This window comes from Cervus canadensis, chromosome 2, assembly GCF_019320065.1.
Source record: "Cervus canadensis isolate Bull #8, Minnesota chromosome 2, ASM1932006v1, whole genome shotgun sequence".
Taxonomy (NCBI): Eukaryota; Metazoa; Chordata; class Mammalia; order Artiodactyla; family Cervidae; genus Cervus; species Cervus canadensis.
Genome location: NC_057387.1, coordinates 57,161,275 through 57,182,391, shown reverse-complemented (window position 1 = coordinate 57,182,391; position 21,117 = coordinate 57,161,275). Strand labels below are relative to the sequence as shown.

General features: G+C 46.7%; 1 protein-coding gene and 2 long non-coding RNA genes across 3 annotated transcripts; 2 read left to right on the top strand and 1 right to left on the bottom strand.

The window, feature by feature from the left end:
* Window positions 1-1,367: 1,367 nt before the first annotated feature.
* LOC122428912 (ubiquitin carboxyl-terminal hydrolase 17-like protein 6) lies at window positions 1,368-3,145 on the top strand. The gene is made up of 2 exons (XM_043449058.1): window positions 1,368-1,707; window positions 1,761-3,145. Exons 1-2 carry the CDS (start codon window positions 1,368-1,370, stop codon window positions 3,143-3,145), a joined length of 1,725 nt encoding a protein of 574 aa, XP_043304993.1.
* Window positions 3,146-6,531: 3,386 nt separating this feature from the next.
* LOC122436779 lies at window positions 6,532-17,008 on the bottom strand. Its single transcript, XR_006268118.1, has 3 exons — window positions 16,723-17,008; window positions 10,211-10,215; window positions 6,532-6,541 (listed from the first exon to the last, which is right to left on the bottom strand). It is a non-coding gene; the product is annotated as an uncharacterized LOC122436779 (long non-coding RNA).
* Window positions 7,002-9,855, top strand: LOC122436777. The gene is made up of 2 exons (XR_006268116.1): window positions 7,002-7,571; window positions 8,432-9,855. It is a non-coding gene; the product is annotated as an uncharacterized LOC122436777 (long non-coding RNA).
* Window positions 17,009-21,117: the final 4,109 nt, after the last annotated feature.

Here is a 21,117-nt window from a genome sequence, read left to right as displayed (position 1 = left end):
CAATCTTCCTCTGCCCCATCGCCTCAAATGGACTTACTGCTTGCCCCATCCACACCCTCTGAAGAAGAAGAAGAAGAAGAAGAAAGAAGATGGAGAAGAAGAAGAAGATGGAGAAGGGGAAGGAGAAGGAGAAGGAGACAGGGAAGGAGGTGAAGAAGTTGGAGAAGGAGAAGAAGTTGAAGCAGGAGAAGAAGGAGAAGAATGGTGATTGGAATGGCGTGGCAGAGGGAATGGGAAGGTCGCCTGATGCTGGGGGAAATCCGTGCAAAAGAGAGACAGATACTGGCTGATCTGGCTTCTCTGTGCCCTAGGAAGGAGGCAAAAGGACAGCAAGTTTGTGAGCAAGTGCGTCATAAAGCACAAAGCAGTAGGGTCCTGGGATGGGATGGGGCAGCGGGAGGTGGGAGGGGTGCAATAGGCTAAGGAAGAAAGCGGGGTCAGGACCGTCTTTTCCTAGTAAGGATCAACGGAATCACCACATCAGCTATGGGAAACCCATGCACTGTGGATCGCCCATAGTGCTGGAAGGCAAGCATAATGTCGAGGTCGGGAGAGCAAACAAACATACATGTCTCACACCAAGAAGGAAACCCACAGTCATCCTCCTCCAGGAGGGAAGTCTGTTTATACCTTAAGTTATAGTGCGTTTTGAGCCCCTACATAGGAAAGATGACTCTCGAAGTCAACTAGTATAATTAAAGTAGAAACAGAGAATAAAAACAAGCAAAAAAATTAATAAAATGAATAGAACATAGAAAAAAATTAAAAAATGAACGAATACACAGAAAAAAAAAAAGAAGAAGAAATAAAGAACAAGACAACTAAGATTGCAAAGGGGCTGAAGAAATGAATCGAAAGTTGCAGCGAGCCTATGTCTTTCTGAAAGAGCTCACTTTGGACCATGACCAACGGCCCCAAAGGGAGAAAAGCATATGTGCCACACTCGCGGCATCTTTTGGTGCTAGGACCCTGAACGCTAGAAGAGTGGCTCGTGAGAAAGCATCGAAATGGGAGTGGACCTCAGTCGAGGGCAAAGTTGAGGCAAGGGTTTATTGTTGTCCGGGGAGGGGTTGTCCTCAGGCAGGGGTCTGGGGTGGGGAGACCCCTCAAGGGGAGAGGGTAGGTGGGCAGACATATGTTTCCACAAGTGTGTTAGGATCTGAAGGGTGAGCCCACGGAATTCCTCCCCAGCCCGCATGTGTGTGCTGAACTTGGAAGCCCTGCAGTGACTCTCTAGCAGGCAAGTCTGGAAGGCCAAAGCCCCCCCCGAATCATTTGCATCCTGAGCCCTGTGGTGCAGGGCCAGATCGGAAGTGCGTGCGGGGCTTCGTCATGGGGAATTCCCCGAGAAAAGTGTCGGTGGTGGGATGTCGGGAGTGGGAGTGAGCACGCCCTCGGAGGCCTCAGCCAATGAGGAGCTTGTGCGTGCGGGGGTGGGGCTGTGGGAAAGCCATCAAAGGCCCGAGGGGGCGGGGCCCAGGCCCTTTTTCAGAGAAGCACCGTCTGAGGGAAGGAGGCGTCGTCTTGCAGCTGCAGGTAGGAGATGCAAAGACTCGTGGGCCTTGATTGCAGGGACCCGGGGGCTGCTTCGGCGCACGGGGGTGGTGCGTGTCCGTCTCCCTTCAACGTCTTCCCCGGAGGGCAAGGTTGTCGGCCCAGCGCAGCTGGTGCGGATGCCCTTCGGGGACCCTGTGTCCCTGAGGGGCCGTCGCCGGCGGTCGGGCGGCCCCAGCGGGGTGACTTGGCTCCTGGGTGAGCAGGGCTGGCGCCTGGCCACCAAGTCGCCCTGAGTTGGAGGGGGCCGTGGGGGGTCGGGGCTGGGCTTCACAATCTGGGGAACACCTGCTACGTGAATGCAGCGCTGCAGTGTCTGAGCCACACGCCGCCCCTGGCCAGCTGGATGGTGTCCCAGCAGCACGCCACCCTCTGTCCGGCCCGCACCTCCTGCACGCTCTGTGCCATGCGAGCTCACGTGACCCGAGCCCTCCTTCACCCGGGAGAGGTGATCCGGCCCCACAAGGACCTGCTGGCGGGCTTCCACACACACCGGCAGGAAGATGCCCACGAGTTTCTGATGTTCACTCTGAATGCCATGCAGCAAGGGTGCTTGAGTGCATCCCAGCCGTCGGGCCATCCCTCCGAGGACACCACCCTCATCCGGCAGATCTTCGGCGGGACGTGGAGGTCTCAGATCCAGTGTCTCCACTGCCTCGGTGTCTCGGACACGTTCGACCCTTATCTGGACATCAGCCTGGATATCACGGCGGCTCAGAGTGTGGAGCAAGCTCTGAGAGAGCTGGTGAAGCCCGAGAAGCTGGACGCTGAAAACGCCTATGACTGTGGCCTTTGTCTCCGGAAGGTGCCTGCCACCAAGAGGTTGACTTTGCACAGCACGTCCCAGGTCCTGGTGCTGGTGCTGAAGCGGTTCACAGAGGTGAGCGGGGCCAAAAGGGCTCAGGAAGTGCGCTATCCCCAGTGCCTCGACCTGCAGCCCTACACGTCTGAGCGGAAGGCAGGGCCACTGGCCTACGTGCTCTATGCCGTGCTGGTGCACTCCGGGTGGAGCTGTGAGCGAGGACACTACTTTTCCTACGTGCGAGCGGGCAACGGCCAGTGGTATAAGATGGACGATGCCAAGGTGAGCGCCTGTGACGCGAGTGCTGCCCTGAGCCAGAGCGCCTACGTGCTCTTCTACTCCCGGGAGTGTGCGTGGCAAGGGGGTGCTGGGGGAGGGGCAGCGGCCCCCCTCACGGCTGACCCCACACAGCCCGGGGAGCCTGCGGGAGACGCCAGCGGCAGAGCTCCTGGGTCGCAGGTGTCCCCGGGGGACACAGAGGTCGAAGGAATCAGCTTAGAGCAGTGGAGATGCCTCCAAGAGCACAAGCGGCCGAAGCCGGCCTTCGACCTCCGGAAGATCCAGTCGGCCCTGCCTGCCGGCGCAGTCGTGATTCACCAGTCCACACACGGAGGAGGGAGACACGCCAAGCTGCCTGAACAGGAGCACGACCGGCTCGACCGGCCCAGCACGGACAGCCCGCCTCCGGGCCCGACGAGCGTTGGCAACGGCCCTTGTGCCAGCGGGAGGGCCCGAGCGACCAAGAGGAAGAACAAGAAGCCGCGGCCATCTCTGGGGCTGTGGCGGTAGGTAGGCTCTGAGGCACATGCCTGCAGAAGCCCAGGCACACTCTGCGGTGACCGGAACCAACGCACCTGTTGTGGACGCAGCCAAGCGTTCCGCGGCGAGGAGCGCGAGTTCCTGTCGGCGGTGTGGCTGGTGCACCTCCTTGGAAAAAGCGGGGCCTCAGGTGTGCCCGGGGCACGGTCTTCACCTGGATCGTGCTGAGGACGGGACCGGCTCCTGCGAGGGCTGGGCTCGCTGGGAAGTTACTGGGAGAGGATGGGGTGCGTGAACCGGGTCTGAGCCATTCCGGTCCGAGGGCTCGCGCTTTCGGCGGGGCAGGGAAGTCCCTCTCTGGGTGGAGACTTGGGTGTGGTTTCCTTCTTTCCCGTCCTGCAATTCTCATGGCCGACACAGGCTGGCCTCTGGTGAGTGACGCGGCAGGGAGACGCCTCCCAGTACGCCCACAGCCAGCCGAGCAAGGAGACGATCTCCTGAGCCCTCCGGGGGGCAGGGAGGAGCAGGTGGAGGTCCGTGAATCGTCTCCTTCTGGCCGGTCAGGCTCTCGAAAACGCCCCAAACGTCGAGCAGGGTCCGGGGAGAAGATGGGCGACCAGGCTCTATGGGTGGAATGTCCTTGGGAGGCGTAGTGCTCCTTGGGAAAGGGACCTCCGGCAGGAATGAGGCGGGGATGTGTTCGTCAGCGGCGGGACGCTCGTGCGCAGAGTTGCCTGGGGCTCCATTTCCGGTGCAAGGAGTCTGCTGCAGAACCTCCAAGTGCCAAACGGGACAAGTGATTCAGCGTGCCCCGAGCACCACCACCAGCACCACCGGCACCAACACGAAGGCCAAGGGGAGAAGGGCGCGCCGAATGAGTCCCAATAGAAACTTCGTTCTCCGCCAGCAGAGAAGATGGCACAGGGGCCTAAGAGGAGATGGGTCTATGGGCAAACCGTAAATCCATCTTCCTAGAAAGCAAAGTCCTCCCCGCACACTGAGGAAAGTACAACAAGGCGTGCCCTAGAATGGGCAGAGCAGCTAGACGAAACTCGGAACATACCCACCTCTGCCCCATACCTAAATGGGTTTGGGGGTCTCAAAGTTGACTTGGGGGGCATGTCGTTTGTGTTACCGGAGGCAACCCGTTGTACTCCGTACAGAGCTTGGCCACGGACAAACGCCGCTGGATGCGATGAGACGCGGCCGGCCTCTGAAGTGTCTGGGGCGGTGGGGAAACTGTCCTCTCCTAGCTGCTTTCCCACCTGCCTCGTCATCCCGCGACCTGGTGGAGGGGCGCTCGAGGACCCGTATCGATCCCCTCTTGCGGTTTCTTTCTTTCTCTTGGTTGCCGGCTTCAAACCCAAAACCCTCCATCAAACGGTGGACCTGCAATTAGCGATTTAGCATCTCAGACCTAGAGGGACAACTGTGGCTCCTGACCGCGCTAGTCGGCTTGGCAAGGAACAGAGAATGTTCCGCTGGCTTTTTCTCCCCGCGTGGTTACCTGCAAAGCACCGGGCCCACCACACGCAGAGAGGAAAAAGAATGACGAGCAGTATCTTCCCCCAAGAACACGAACAAGCGTGCCCTGGACGAGGAATTCGAGCCACACACAGGCCGCCCTCATTATCACCACCAATCTTCCTCTGCCCCATCGCCTCAAATGGACTTACTGCTTGCCCCATCCACACCCTCTGAAGAAGAAGAAGAAGAAGAAGAAGAAGAAGAAAGAAGATGGAGAAGAAGAAGAAGATGGAGAAGGGGAAGGAGAAGGAGAAGGAGACAGGGAAGGAGGTGAAGAAGTTGGAGAAGGAGAAGAAGTTGAAGCAGGAGAAGAAGGAGAAGAATGGTGATTGGAATGGCGTGGCAGAGGGAATGGGAAGGGGGGTCCTCCTGCCTGAACCCTCAGAAGGCCTCGCTGTCCAGTGGATTCTGGGCCTGCGGTCACCGGCACCTCTCCGGGCTCAGCCCTGTCTGTGCGCACCCCACACACCCTCCCCGACCTCATGTTTCAGGACACGGCCCTGACAGGTGTCATCCAAATACAGTCTGATCATTGTTTCTTGCTGGTGAAAAATTAGGAAAGCATTCTTCTAGGCCTGTTTATTCTGACCCGCATTATGACCCAATTGTTTTATTATCTGTATATCATATTTTAGTAGTTGATTATACTCTGAGCTGTTGTGAAGTTCCTTTGCAATTGTTTAAAGTAATTTTCTTTCAAGTTGTGCAGAATGAGTAGTGTGATCAACAGCTCCCCTCCCCCCAAAAGATGTCCGGGTCCTAATCCCCAGAACCTGTGACTGTGTTAGCTCACATGGCAAAAGGGACGTGTGTGGGTGTGGTTACAGAAAGGACCTACACCTGGGGAGGCCCTTCTGAGTTACTGGTGTGGGTGCAGTGTGGCCCCAAGGGTCCTCAGAAGTCAGAGCGGGAGTCAGGAGGGTCACAGTTGGCGAAGGAGACGTGCGGACACGAGCCACAGCGGGCCTGAAGTGGTTGCTGGGCCCACAAGTGAGCAGTGCGGTGACCCCTAGAAAGAACAGACCCCGATCCTCCAGAAGGAACGCAGCCCCGCCGACGCCTCGATGCCCGCACAGCGAGATCCATATTGGACCTCTTCATAGGGATGAGAAAAGGAACTTGTGCTGGTTTGTTATACCAGCAATAAGAAATGAGCAGGCAGGGAAATGTATCTTTTTAAAGATACATGGGCCCCTACTGGTAGGAAGAATTTCTTCAAAGTTTAACATTTTTTCTTTAAAAAATGTATCTTTTTAAAAGATACATGGCCCCCCTAGTGGTAGGAGGAATTTCTTTGTATCAGGGAGTTAGAATGAGGAAAGGTAATTCGATAATATGTATCCTCTGAAAAGCAATTCAGAAGCCATGCTCCTGAGACAGAGGGAAGGGAAGATGTGCATAGATAAGAAAGGCCCTCCCCGTGGGCAGGAAGGGACTGCAGGCAGAGGTGCCTCAGGGAAACAGTGGGAGGGCTGTGTGCTGACTATCTCACTTAGATCTGGAGATGCTCTGGAGACAGCTGAGCTGAGAGGGTGATGCCCAAGGGGGCTCCTGGGGCCTTGCACCTGCATCTTGACCACCAGCCAAGCACCGTCTGACAAAGATGAACATCCAGAACCAGGGGGATCACCACTGGAAGAAAACAACATTAACCAGGGGAAAAATGACCTGATATCACAATGTGTCCCACGTAAACTTAGTTTTCCATCTTTCTCTTCCTTCTGATACCTAGTTGAAAGTGACAACAAAATGTTGTCAAATGCTGAGGTAAGAAGCCAGTCATTCTAAGTTAGTACATTTTTAGGGGAAGAAAGTTTAACATTACATCATTTTGTCCCTCAGGAAACCAGGGTGTTTCCAGTAACTTCTTTCTGAGTGTCTTACACATTATCTTCTGGCCTAGGGCCTATTGACATTTTATGACCTAGGTGAATGCAAAACTGTTTTCCTGTAATCTATTCTTTAATGAACACAAAGGTTAGTCCTTTTGCAGAAGTTATTACTTGAATTTATCTAAAAGGTTTACAACACAGAAACTCTGCAGCTCCGGTGAGGCAGCCCCTGTTTAGCATTCCTGGTTAAAATGAACAATTCTAACCACTTTTAAAATAATATTTTTGGGTTATATTAATACGCATTTGCCAAGCAGGCTAGAATGCCATCAGAGGGGTCTAAATTGAAACACTCCTTTCACCTGGATAATCTTATAGGATACCACCATCTGGGGGACATGTTGTTTAAAGTTCTAAGTTGATTCTGTTTGGAGAGAAATCAGGGAAGGCCTTCTACCTGTGTCACAGAAATTAGGGAGTAGTCTAACATAGCAAGCATCAGAAAGACAGAGATCATCTTTAAGGTGAGCGCTGGGGCAGCTTTTCGAAATTCCTGAAGTCCTGATCTGCCTTGCTTGTCAGGCCTTCTCCTCACGACCTTGTTGTCATGGGTGGGATCTCGTGTGCTGGCTCCCGGCAGCTTACAGTTCCCACAGCCCAATCCCCTGCAGAATCTCCCTTGCTAAGGTTGGCCTGCGGCCCTGCAACTTCGCGGGGAGGGCCTCTCCTCCACCGCAGCCTCCCGCTCTCGCCCGCCCTCGTCTGTTGCCGGGGCCGCTGCGCGTCGCCGCATCGCGCTGTTCGAGCCGGGCGCCCCCTCCGAGGCAGAGGCCCTGGGTGAGCTCGGGTGTTCGGGCGGCCGATGCCGCTGCGGCCTGCCGGCGACGGCGACCCGTCCCGTGGATTCTCGAACCGGCTGTCGGGCGCCCCTGGTGGTGGCTTTCAGATGGTCCCTTCCCTTCCGCGACTTTCACAAGGGCTGCGATTCAGCCGGCAGATACGGAGCAGAGCTCGAGACTCCGGCAGCACTGGCGGCGGTAACCCCGGTGACGCAGAGGCCTGAGTAGACCTGCTCCTGCTGAAGATTGCTCCTGCAGGTTTCTGTGAGCCGCCCTGACGCTACAAGCCAAAAAGCGGGGGCGTTACGGTTGCTCTGGTCGACCAGTATTTCCCCGCGCTTTTTCATCCGTGGGGACTCCGGAGAGAATTGGGAGAGAGAGTCTTCACGGCGGAGCTCCTGTGGCTCGGCGGTCGGCAACCTGTGTCGCTGTTAGGCGTGTTCATTTCCCCTCATCGATCACCCCGCTCCAGGCTCCGGGACTGGGCAAGCCCGGCCGGGTGCGTGCTCGTAGAGCTCGCTAGCGGGTACGCCGGGGCTTCGTCTGCGCGTCCTGCACGCGTCCTACTCCCGCTGGCTTTGACCGTGCAGATTTGCTTGGCGAGGACGGGCTGTGACTCTCACAGCTGGAAAGCGGTCCGGGTGTTTTCTCCGCCCGCGGGGGCCCCCTGGGCTACTGATTGTAGCCAAGAGTGAGTGATCGTGCCCAGTGTGGGGTTCTGTGTCACATTTTCCGGTTTTCCCGTCTCAGCTACAAGTAGCAGCCGTGTGTCTCCATCTGCGGACGGGGCTGGGTTCCGCCACCCGCTCCTGGATTCCGGGCGGTCTACCGCGAAGTTCGGCAAAGCCGGATGCGCGAAACAGCGGCGCTGGGCTGTGTGCTCGGCCAGCACCGCGGTCCCTGGGCTTGTGTCTCCAGGCTGCGCGTCCTCGCCCCCTGGGGACCCAGGTTCGCACCAGAGCCGGGCGTCTTGGAAACTGCTCCACGTCGGCCGCTATCGTGTCACCGAGCTCTGTGATACTACAAGGCCGGGCTGCGCCTTCCCGGGGAGCCTGTGGTCTCTTCCGTTCCCCTTGCGGGCCCGGAAGTTGTGTGAACACACGGTTTTCTCACTGCAGGTGACAACACGGAATGTCGCGGGTGAATAGGGCGATCGCCCAAAGCACGGCTCCAGTCCTGCCCGGTCGCGGTGGTCAGAGGCGCCAAATATCTGAGGCCCAGAAAGCGACCTGTGCGGTCCGCTGAGGTACCAAAGAGACGCGAGCCTGGCGCGGTCTTTAGTGCCTGAAGAGCTTCTGAACTCGCGTTGATGGGAGAACGCGGGAGACATGTATATGCAATCTGCAGGGGACTCCGAGGAAGTGAGTGAGGAGCGGGGTACCGTGCCTTTGCATCCCTGCATCGGCTTTGTCCTGGTGGCATTTAAGCTATTTGGGTGTAACCAGGTGATCACCGCTGAAAGGTCGACCAGATAGCTTGTGGTTCTGAAACTTGCTACATTGTGAACTGTAGTTGCTAAGAAATATTGAAATTATAATTATTAACATTACTATTATTCTTCAGCGTTACTCTAATTATTACCATTGTTTGTAATTAATGATAAAGTTTACCCACAGAATAGCGAGCTGATTTGTTGAAATGACGAAAGAGGAGTTTTGGTATGTTTAAATATTTGTTCAAATGCAAAGAAAACTCTCTCTACAACCCACAAGGCCCTGCCCCATGCCCGGCAGCAGCAATAGGCCCCAAGGCCAGGTGTTGGTGGGGGACTGTTTCCTCCTGTATCCTTCCCAATTAGAAACAAACGCGGTGGGGAAAAATATGTTTGTCTCAGCAATCCCATGGGTGCCCCTCTTACCCTCAGCCTGCCTCCAGCTTCCCTACATCACAAGCCCTGAGAAGGACATGCCCTTCCTATTTTGCTATTACGCCTATGTGTACCCTTAGTCTCAGCCTGATGCAAGTGGTGCTGGCTGATCCCTTGCAATGCAAACAGTAGCTACTAAATGCACTTACTGATCTGTATTTTAAAATCTTCCTAGACATGATAATAGAAGCATAATATTGAGTCAGGAATGTGTGACATTGTTAATGGATTTCCTTACTATTTAGACAATAAATACAGGGCTCCTTATAACTTTTCCATCCTAAAACTAAAGCTATTCAAGGAGGGGGACGAGGCTCAAGAAGCAAGTGATATATACAAATATCACATAAATAAATATGGCTAATTTGCTCTGTTGTAGGGCAGAAACCAACACAAAATGGTAAAACAATTTGCCACGAATTAAAAAAAATTTTTTTTTAAAGAAAGAATACTAAAGCTATTTGAATACCTTTTGTATGCAAAGACATTTTCACATTACTTTTTTCACAGATATATTTCCACATTACTTTTTTCACTTTCTTAGTAGAATTATAATGACAAGAATGGGGTTATTGATATCTTTTAAAAATTGCTGTCTAGAAATGTACCCAATGTATGTGTGTAACGCTCACTAGCCTTCATTTAATTGCCACATTTCGGAAAAAAAAAATTAATGTAGAAGGAATTGGTTTATTTCTTGCTTGTGAGACCAGTGTTTTGTTTTTGTGTTTTTATTCACTATGGAATCACCTGTGTGTCCTTAGACTGATATTCAATAAAGGCTTAAAAGAATCATCAGGCAGGTGTGGAAGTTTCTGAGTTGCTTTCTCTTTTCTGATGTGCTGCCACACAGATTATAGCCTCCCTGGCATCCCAACTCACCAGTGTTCTCAATTCAGGCTTTTGCCAGGTTGTTTATGGAGCCTACTACCTGCAGCTGCAGCGTGAAAACTGCCTGAAGGCAGGAGGCTGCGGAGTCATCAGGTTGACATGTGTGTTCACTTTCAGTCGAGGAACCTAGCCCTGGAACCCTATCTGACTGCTGTTCAGGGTCTGAGAAAAGTTGTTTCATGTATTTTGTTCAGCTTTCTCATTCCCAATAGTAGATGAAAGTCTAGACACTGTTCCTCTCAGCGTTGCAGGAAGGGGAACCCTTTCCAGGGCCCTACACTGGGCTCACACATGCTGACAAAGCAAGAGACTTGGTTGGGAAGAGGTACTCAGGAGGACAGAAGCAGAGTAAGGAAACCCAAGGGGACGTCTCTGCAACGTGACTTGCAGTCTCGGGTTTTATGGTGATGGGGTTAGTTTCCAGGTTGTCTCTGGCCAAACAATCTGACTCAAGGGTCATTTCATGCACTTTGTTCAGCTTTCTATGACCAGTAGTAGGTGAGGAAGTCCAGAAACACCTTCTTGCATTTTACAAGCAGAAATCATATTTCATTAAGAGAAAATATACCTTTGAAAAAATAATTAAAAATCGCCTGACACATATGCTTGAAGGTTACTATTGTTTCATATTCTTTGTTTCGTTCATGAAAATGGTAAAATGAAATATCAGGAGACACAATAAGATGGCTTTTTTCACCACTAGAGAAAATAGGGGCCCCCTCCAATTCAGGGTGACTTGGTGGCCAGGCGCCAGCCCTGCTGACCCAGGAGCCAGGTCACCACGCTGGGGCCACCCAACTGCCAGGAACGGCCCCTCAGGGACAGAGGGTCCCCGAAGGGCATCCGCACCAGCGGCGCTGGGTCGACAAATTTGCCCTCAGGTAAGACATTGAAGGGAGAGGACACGCACCGCCCCCCTGGACAAAAGCAGCCTCCAGGTCTCTGCACACAAGGCCCACGCGTGTTTCCATCTCCACCTGCCTCTGCACGACGACGCCTCCTTCCCTCAGATGGTGCTTCTCCGAAAAAGGGCCTGGGTCCCGCTCCCTCGGTCCTTTGATGGCTTTCCCACAGCCCCACCCCCGCACGGGCAAGCTCCTCATTGGCTGAGGCCTCCGTGGGTGTGCTCACTCCCACTCCTGACATCCCACCACGGACACTTTTCTCGGGGAATTCCCCATGACGAAGATCCGCACACACTTCCCATCTGGCCCTGCACCTAAAGGCTCAGGATGCAAATGATTCGTGGGGCCTTTGGCCTTCCAGCCTTGCCCGCTAGAGAGTCACTGCAGGGCTTCCAAGTTCAGCACACACATGCGGGCTGGGGAGGAATTCCGTGGGCTCACCCTTCAGATCCTAACACACTTGTGGAAACATATGCCTGTCCACCTACCCTCTCCCCTTGAGGGGTCTCCCCACCCCAGACCCCTGCCTGAGGACAACCCCTCCCCTGACAACAATAAACCCTTGCCTCAACTTTGCCCTTGACTAAGGTCCACTCCAATATCTATGCTTTCTCACGAGCCACTCTTCTAGTGTTCAGGGTCCTAGCACCAAAAGATGCCGCGACTGTGGCACATATGCTTTTTGCCCTTTGGGGCCGTTGGTCATGGTCCAAAGCGAGCTCCTTCAGAAAGCCATAGGCTCGCTGCAACTTTGGATTCATTTCTTCAGCTCCTTTTCAATCTTAGTTGTCTTTTTCTTTCCTTCTTATTCTTCTACTCTTTTTATTTTATTTTTTTGCGTTTTCTTTCATTTTTTAATTTTTTTTGTATTTTCTGTTCATTTTATTATTTTTTTTTTTTGCTTGTATTCATTCCCCTTTTCTATTTTAATTACACTAGTTGACATCTAGAGTCATCTTTCCAATTTAGGGGCTCAAGATTCACTATAACTTAAGGTATAAACAGATTTCCCTCCTGGAGGTGAATGACTGTTGGTTTCCTTCTTGGTGTGTGACAGGTATGTTTGTTTTCTCTCGTCTTGGCCATTATGCTTGCCTTCCAGCACTACGGGTGTTCCACAGTCCACGGGTTTCCCATAGCTAACGTGTTGATTCCGTTGATCCTTATTAGGAAAAGACGGCCCTGACCCCACTTTCTTCCTTAGCCTATTGTACCCCTCCCACCTCCCGCTGCCCCATCCCATCCCAGGACCCTACTGCTTTGTGCTTTATGACGCACGTGCTCACACACTTGCTGTCCTTTTGCCTCCTTCCTAGGGCACAGAGAAGCCAGATCAGCCAGTATTTGTCTCTCTTTTGCACGGATTTCCCCCAGCATCAGGTGACCTTCCCATTCCCTCTGCCACGCCATTCCAATCACCATTCTTCTCCTTCTCCTTCTTCTTCTTCTTCAGAGGGTGTGGATGGGGCAAGCAGTAAGTCCATTTTAGGACTTATAAGGTTAATGAGGAATCATGCTATTGCTAGGATAAAACCGATGTCACCGATGCAGTTATATAGAATTGCTTTCAGGGCCGCTGTATGTGCATCTGCTCGTCCATATCATCACCCAATAAGTAAGAATGATATAATTCCCACGCCTTCTCTTCCAATAAATAATTGGAATAGATAATTTGCAGTGATGAGATTAAGTATGGTAATGAGAAATAGGAGGAGGTATTTAAAAAATTGGTTAATGTTGGGATCTGATTTTATATACCATATTGAAAACTCTATAATGGATCATGTGACAAATAAGCTACTGGGACAAATATTGTTGAGAAATAATCTTTTTTAAAGCTAAGTGATAGTTTGACAGTTTGGATCGTAAGTCAGTGTCAGTTTGAGATAATTATTTCTTGACCTGTGTGAATGAATATTATTGTGGGAATCATACTAGTGATGAAGGCACTTGAGATAGTTGTTTTTACATAGAATGTGTAGTTAGAGGTTTTATAGTTATCAGAACTTGTAGTTATGATGGGGATAGTTAGTAAAAGCAGGGTAACTAATGTGAAGGAAGAGAATAGGTTTATTACTTTTATTTGTAGTTGCACCAATTTTTTGGTTCCTAGGACCAACGGATTACTGCCATTCTCTAAAAGTTCAAAAAAGCCATGTTATTATACATGGGGGCATAGAATTAGCAGTTCTTGCATACTTTTTCAGTAAATAAGAAGACATAAGCTTCTATTATTAGATTCACAATCTAATGTTTTTTTTTAAACTACATTTACAGTACAGGGGTCCTAGAATAACCTTTGGGTTCAGTGATAATAGTAATAAGGATAAAATGTTTAATGATATGAGGGCATTCTTTTGTGTAAAGGAGGGTGAAATATTATTGATACAGTGAGTATATTTACCTCATTGTGTTGTGATTAATATGTAAAGAGAATATAAGGCAGTAATTACTATATTTAGTCCTATTAAAATAATTGTAATATTGGATCATCAAAAAGTAGATATTACTACAAATAGCTCTCCAATCAGGTTAGTTGTTGGGGGGAGAGCTAAGTTGGTTAGGCTTGCTAAGAGTCATCAGGTGGCTATTAGTGAAAGGAAGGTTTGTAGACCTCGGGCTAGAATTATTGTTCGACTGTGGATTCGTTCATAGTTAGTTTGCTAGGCAGAAAAGCATGGATGAGGTGAGGCCATGAGCAATTATTAGGGCTGTGGCTCCCATACAGCTTCCAGGTGTTTGGATGAGGATGGCTGCGACGACAAGTGCTATATGACTGACAGAGGAGCATGCAATAACGATTTAAGATCTGTTTGGCGGAGACAGATTGAGCTGGTCATAATTATGCCCCATAGGGATAGTATAAAAAAGGGATATGCTATAAATTCAGTAAGTGGATTTAGGAATGTTGTGATTTGTAGTATGCCATATCCTCCTAATTTTAGTAGGACTGCTGCAAGGACCATGGAGCCTGCAATGGGGGCTTCTCCATGGGCTTTAGGCAATCAAAGGTGGAGGCCGTATAGTGGTGTTTTTACTATGAAGGCTATTATACATGCTAGTCATATGAAAACATTTGATCAGGAGTTGGATAAAGGCTGTACTCAGTATTGGAGCACTAGAAAGTTTAGGGATCCAATTATGTTTTGGAGATAAACTAATGCGACTAGTAGTGGAAGACAGCCTACTAGTGTATAAAACAGGAAGTAGAGGCCGGCGTTTAGGCGTTCTGTTTGATTTCCCCATCGAGTAATAACAATGAGTGTTGGGACTAGTGTTGCTTCAAATAGAATATAAAAGAAAATTAGTTCTATAGCAGTGAAGGTCATAATTAGAAATAGTTGTAGCAGAATTAATATAGTAATATATGCTTTTGGGGGGGTTAGATTTTCTTTTGATAAGTGGTGTTGACTGGCTATTAGTATTAGGGGAGAAGCCATATAGTTAGAATTAATAGTGGTATTGACAGGGAATCAGAAAAAAAATACTAATGAGAAGTTGAGGCTATTATCACTAAATTGATTTATAATTAGAAGGCTTGTGAGGCTAATTAATAGGCTATGAGTTGTAGAATTAATTCAGATCATATTGCCTTTTGATAATCAGGTCAGGGGTATGAGTATTACTGTAGGAATAATATATTTTAGCATTGAAGTAGGTTAAGATTTTGAACGTAATCAGTGCCATATGTATTTGGTACTATTACTAGTAGTGACAATCCTAGTGCCACTTCACAGGCTGCAAAAACTAGTAAAATAATAGGCATCATGGTTGCTAGGGTGAAGTGTGAATTTAGGATCGTTAGGGTGGCTATTACAAATAGGGATAATATTATTCCTTTTAGGCATAGGCGGGAGGACATGAGGTGGGATCGATATATTAATAATCTTGCAAGGGATATTATAAATGCTATTACAATATTTATATATACTAGAGACACTTAGTAATTATGAATTTAATCACAGTCTAATGAGTTGAAATCATTTATTTTATTTTAAACTAAGTACCATATTCGGTTCATTCTAGTCCGTTTGGGGCTCATTCATAAGCTAGGCTTGCGGCTAATAGTAAAATTAAGAAAAGGGCTATGTTAAGTATTGTACCTAGATTATTTGTTTATGAGGCTCATGGTAGTGGTAGAAGGAGTGCAATTTCTAGGTCAAAAAGAAGAAATGTGATGGTCACTAGGAAAAATTTTATAGAGGGTAGGCGAGCTGACCCTATGGGGTCAAATCCACATTCATATGGGCTTGTTTTTTCTGAGTAGACGTTTAATTGAGGAAGTCAGAATGCAATAATATCAAGTAGTGAGGCTAGTGTAAAATTGGTTAGGAGAGCTAGTATTAGGTTTATTATTCTTTTTCGGGTTATACCAAAACTAACTGATTGGAAGTCAACTGTACTAATTAATACTAAAAGAATATGAGCCTCATCAATAGATAGACACGTAGAGGAATAGTCATACTATGTCTATGAAATGTCAGTATCAGGCAGCAGCCTCGAAGCCGAAATGGTGGCTGGAAGTAAAGTGGAATTTTAATTGGCGGAAAAAGCAGACAATTAAGAAAGTGGACCCAATAATAACATGAAGGCCGTGGAAGCCTGTGGCTATGAAGAAAGTTGAGCCATAAACTCTGTCTGAGATAGTAAAAGGTGTTTCATAGTATTCTGAGGCTTGTAGTAGTGTGGAATAGACGTCTAGTGCAATGGTAATAAATAGGGCTTGTAATATGTGGTTACGGTTTCCCTCTATAAGGCTATGATGGGCTTAAGTAATAGAGACTCCTGAGGCTAGTAAGACGGAGGTATTAAGTAGTGGGACTTCTAAGGGGTTAAGTGGGTGAATGTCTGTTGGGGGCCAGCAACTGCCTACTTTGGGTGTTGGGGCAAGGCCTGAGTGATAGAATGCCCAGAAAAATCCAGTGAAAAATAAGACCTCGGAGATAATGAAAAGTATTATTCCATAGCGGAGACCTTTTTGGACAGTTGGAGTGCGGTGTCCTTGGAAGGTACTTTCTCAGATAATATCTCGTCATCATTGATACATTGTAAGTATATTTGTTGTTAGGCCGTGTGTTAGTAGGATTGTTGAGTTGAAGTGAAATCATATAATTAAACCAGAGGTTATTAGGAGGGCTGATAGAGCTCCTGTTAGGGGTCAGGGACTTGGATTTACTATATGGTAGGCATGGGTTTGGTGTGTCATTATGTGTTGTTGTGCAAGTAAAGGCTGACTGGGAGGGTAAATACGTAGGCTTGAATTATAGCTACTGCAAACTCAAGAATTTTAAGTAGTACTAGAATAATAAATGTAATGAGGGCTATTGTGGTACTGATATTTATTAGTGCAAGTGTGGCTCCTCCAATCAGGTGAATTAGCAAATGTCCTGCAGTAACAGTGGCTGTTAGTCATACGGCTAAGGCAATTGGTTGAATAAAAAGGCTAATAGTCTCAATAATGACCAGTATAGGAGTCAATGGGGCTGGTGTTCCTTGTGGAAGGAAGTGGGCGAGTGATGCTTTAGTTTTGTTGCGGAAGCCCGTAACTACAGCTCCTGCTCATAGGGGAAGAGCCATACCCAGGTTTATTGATAGTTGTGTGGTTGGTGGAAATGAGTGGGGTAATAGACCTGGGAGATTTGTTGACCCAATAAAAAAAATTAAAGACATAAGTATTAATGTTCATGTTTGCCCTTTGGCATTATGGATTCCTATTATTTGTTTTGATACAAGTTGAAGTATTCACTGTTGGAGAGAACTAAGACGATTATTTACTAGACGATTTGATGTTGGAAACAGTAGGCTAGGAAACATAACGATGAGGGTAGCAAGCGCAAGGCCTAGGATTAATGGGGTAATAAAAGAGGCAAATAAATTTTCATTCATTTTGTTTCTCATGGGGTGTTTTGTTTTTGTATTTTGGTTGATGTGGGTTCTGGGTTAAAATGGAAACTGTGTTTTGAAATTTTTAATTGAAAAATAATAAAGAGTTCTAGAAATGTTGATGTAATTATTATAAGTCATGTTGATATATCTAGTTGTGGCATATCATTAAGGAGAGTATTGTGCTCTCAGTCTCTAGCTTAAAAGGCTAGTGCTATTTTAGCATCTTAACGATTTTATAGTATTGATGCAGATCATTTTTCAAAATATTTTAGTGGGACTAGTTCAAGAACAATGGGCATGAAGCTGTGATTTGATCCACAGATTTCAGAACATTTTCCATAGTACAGACCTGGTGGAGTTGACATAAGAGTTGGTTGGTTTAGGCGGCCTGGGATTGTGTCTGTTTTTAGTCCTAAAGAAGGTAAGGGTCAAGAGTGTAGTACATCTTCAGAAGAAACTAATATTCGAATTGTTATTTCTGTTGGTAGAACAACTCGGTTATCTACTTCTAGTAGTCGTAGTTCTCCTGGTTTTAATTCTGATGTTGGAATCATATAGAAATCGAACCTTAAGTCTTCATAGTCTGTATATTCATAGCTTCAATATCATTGATGTCCTGTAGTTTTTACTGTGAGAGATGGGTTGTTAATTTCGTCTATCATATATAAGATTCGCAAAGATGGGAGGGCAATTAAAATTAGGATAATGGCTGGTAAGATAGTTCAGACTGTCTCTACCTCTTGGGCGTCTATAGTACTGGTGTGAGTTAGTTTTGTCGTTAGCATTAATGAGATGATGTAGAGTACTAGCGAGCTGATTAGAAAGACAATTATTAGTGTATGATCATGAAAATGTAATAATTCTTCTATGATATGATGTTGCATCTTGGAAGCCTAGTTGTATGGGGTAAGCCATATGAGGTATATGGGGTTTTCACCTGTAACTTAACTTTGACAAAGTTATATCATGTTTTACCAACACCTCATCAATTGAGAAAGACATAGTAGCTATGATGTTGGCTTGAAACCAGCTATGTGGGGGGTCGATTCCTTCCTTTCTTATTTTAAGTTGATGTATGTAGGTTCTTCAAATGTATGATATGGTGGAGGGCACCCATTTAGTCACTCTAAATTTGTTGCTGTCAGCTCTACGGTTAGGACTTCTCGTTTAGGTGTGAACGCTTCTCAGATAATAAAGATTATTAGTATGACTGCTGTTAAAGAGATAAATGAGCCTATAGATGAGATGGTATTTCACATTGTATATGCATCTGGGTAGTCAGAATAGCGTCATGGTATACCAGACAATCCTAGGAAACTCTGTGGGAAAAAAGGTTATATTTACACCTACAAATATAATTATGAAATGGATTTTGGCTCATGTATTATTAAGGGTATATCCTGAGAATAGTGGAAATCAGTGAACAAATCCCCCTATAATAGCAAATACAGCCTCTATTGCTAATACATAGTGGAAATATGCAACTACATAGTATGTGCCATGGAGAACAATATCTAGAGAAGAATTGGCAAGAACAATTCCAGTTAAACCTCCAACTGTAAAAAGGAAAACAAAGCCTAGAGCTCATATTATAGCAGGTGATCATTTAATGTTACCTCCGTGAAGTGTTGCTAATCAACTAAAGACTTTCACTCCAGTTGGGATGGCAATAATTATGGTAGCTGATGTGAAATAGGCTCGTGTGTCAACGTCTATTCCAACTCTGAGCATGTGGTGGGCTCATACGATAAACCCTAGAAATCCAATTGATATTACAGCCCAGACTATTCCCATGTACCCAAATGGTTCTTTTTTTTCCTGAATAATAGGTTACGATGTGAGAGATTATACCAAACCCGGGTGAAATAAGAATATATACTTCAGGGTGTCCAAAGAATCAGAATAAGTGTTGATACAGAATAGGGTCTCCGCCTCCTGCCAGATCAAATAAAGCTGTATTTAAATTTCAGTCTGTTAGTAGTATTGTAATTCCGGCTGCTAGTACAGGGAGTGAGAGAAGCAGTAATATGGCAGTAATTAATACAGATCACATCAATAGAGGGGTTTGATATTGTGATATAGCAGGGGATTTTATATTAATGATTGTTGTAATAAAATTAATGGCCCCTAGAATTGAAGAGACACCTGCCAGGTGTAGAGAAAAAATAGTTAGATCCACTGAAGCCCCTGCGTGGGCTTGATTACCAGCTAGAGGGGGATATACAGTTCAGCCTGTTCCTGCTCCGGCTTCAACTATAGATGATGCTAGAAGTAGTAAAAAAGAGGGAGGGAGGAGTCAGAAACTTATATTATTTATCCGAGAAAATGCTATATCTGGGGCACCAATTATTAGGGGAACTAGTCAATTGCCAAATCCTCCAATTATAATTGGCATTCCTATAAAGAAAATTATTACGAATGCATGTTCGGTTACAACTACGTTATAAATTTGGTCGTCTCCAAGCAGGGTTCCAGGTTGACCCAGTTCAGCACCAATCAATAGGCTTAGGGCTGTTCCTACGATGCCTGCTCAGGCACCAAATATTAAATACAGGGTGCCAATGTCTTTATGATTAGTTGAAAATAATCAGCAGTTGATGAACGTAGGTAAAATAGCTGAGCAAAGCATTAGACTGTAAATCTAAAGACAGGTTTATACTCCTCTGTTTACCAAGCCCTGTGGTGAAACTACATGTTGAATTGCAAATTCAAAGAAGCGGCTTCAATTCTGCCGGGGCTTCTCCCGCCTTTTTTTCCTCACGGAGGGAGAAGTAGATTGAAGCCAGTTGACTAGGGTGTTTAGCTGTTAACTAAAGTTTCCTGGGGGTGGAGCCCACCAATCTAGTGAGGATTTAGCTTAATTAAAGTGGTTGATTTGCATTCAATTGATGTAAGATATGGTCTTGCAATCCTTATCAGGAGTTAAGTATATTATACTTGCTTAGGGCGTTGAAGGCTCTTGGTCTAGGTTAACCTAAACTCCTATTCTAGTACTGATAGAATTGGTGTAAGTGGTAGCAGTATGGTAGATAGCACAACTATTGTAGGTAGGAGGGTTATTTGTTCTGTAGTAGAAAATTGTCATTTTATTTTTATGTTATTTGTGGAGGGGAATATTGTTAGTGCGGTGGAATATGTAAGTCGTATATAAAAATATAGATTTAGTAGTGCTGTAATTGCTATGAGGGTGGGTAAGATGAGGCTATTATTCTTTGTTATTTCTTGGATAATTATTCATTTTGGCATAAATCCTGATAGTGGGGGAAGTCCTCCTATTGATAAGAGGGTGACGAGGATTAGGACTGTTATTACGGGTATTTTATTTTGTGTATGTGATAATGATAGAGTAGTGGTAGTTGAATTGGCTATAAATAGTGTAAACATGGTGGAAGTTATAATAATGTAAATGATCAGATTTAGTAATGTTATAGTGGGATTATATGATAAGACTGCTGTTATTCAGCCTATGTGGGCGATTGATGAGTAAGCTATGATTTTTCGTAGTTGGGTTTGGTTTAGTCCTCCTCAGCCTCCGATCTTAATTGACAGGATGGAAATGGTTAAGATTATGTTTAGATTAATGGATGGAAAGATTTGGTAGAGTACAGATATGGGTGCTAGTTTTTGTCATGTAAGCAGAATTAGGCCTGATGATAAGGGGATGCCTTGTGTTACTTCTGGGACTCAGAAGTGGAATGGGGCTATTCCTAATTTTATGGTGAGGGCTATTGTTATGAGTATTGATGCTATTGGGTTAAATAGTTTATTACAGTTCAGTGACCTGAAAATATTAGGTTGATAACTACGGCTATTATTAGTAGTGTTGAGGCTGTTGATTGGGTTAAAAAATATTTGGTTGATGCTCCTGTAGCTTGGGGGTTATGCATTTTTATTATAATAGGAATGATAGGGAGTATATTTATTTCAAATCCAATTCAAACAAGTAGTCAATGGGCGCTGATTATAACAATGATAGTTCCTAGTATTATTGTTGATAAGATAAGAATAAAGATGATTGGGTTTATTAGTACGGGAAGGATATAAACCAACATTTTCGGGGTATGGGCCCAATAGCTTAAATAGCTGACCTTACTATTAGAATTTGGTGTAATTGGGAGCATGAAGAGTTTTGGATTCTTAGGAGTAGGTTCAATTCCTATAGTTCTAGAAATAAGAGGGCTTAAACCTCTATTATTTACTCTATCACAGTAAATCTTTTGTCAGACATATTTCTTATGTTTGTGGGGGGATGCTT

What these genes read in the sequence shown, in the direction of transcription:
- LOC122428912 (XM_043449058.1), top strand. Translation starts at nt 1,368, where the DNA reads ATGTCGGGAGTGGGAGTGAGCACGCCCTCGGAGGCCTCAGCCAATGAG. An exon ending in CCCTGTGTCCCTGAGGGGCC is followed by an intron (nt 1,708 to 1,760) that starts GTCGCCGGCGGT and finishes CTGGGTGAGCAG; the next exon opens with GGCTGGCGCCTGGCCACCAA.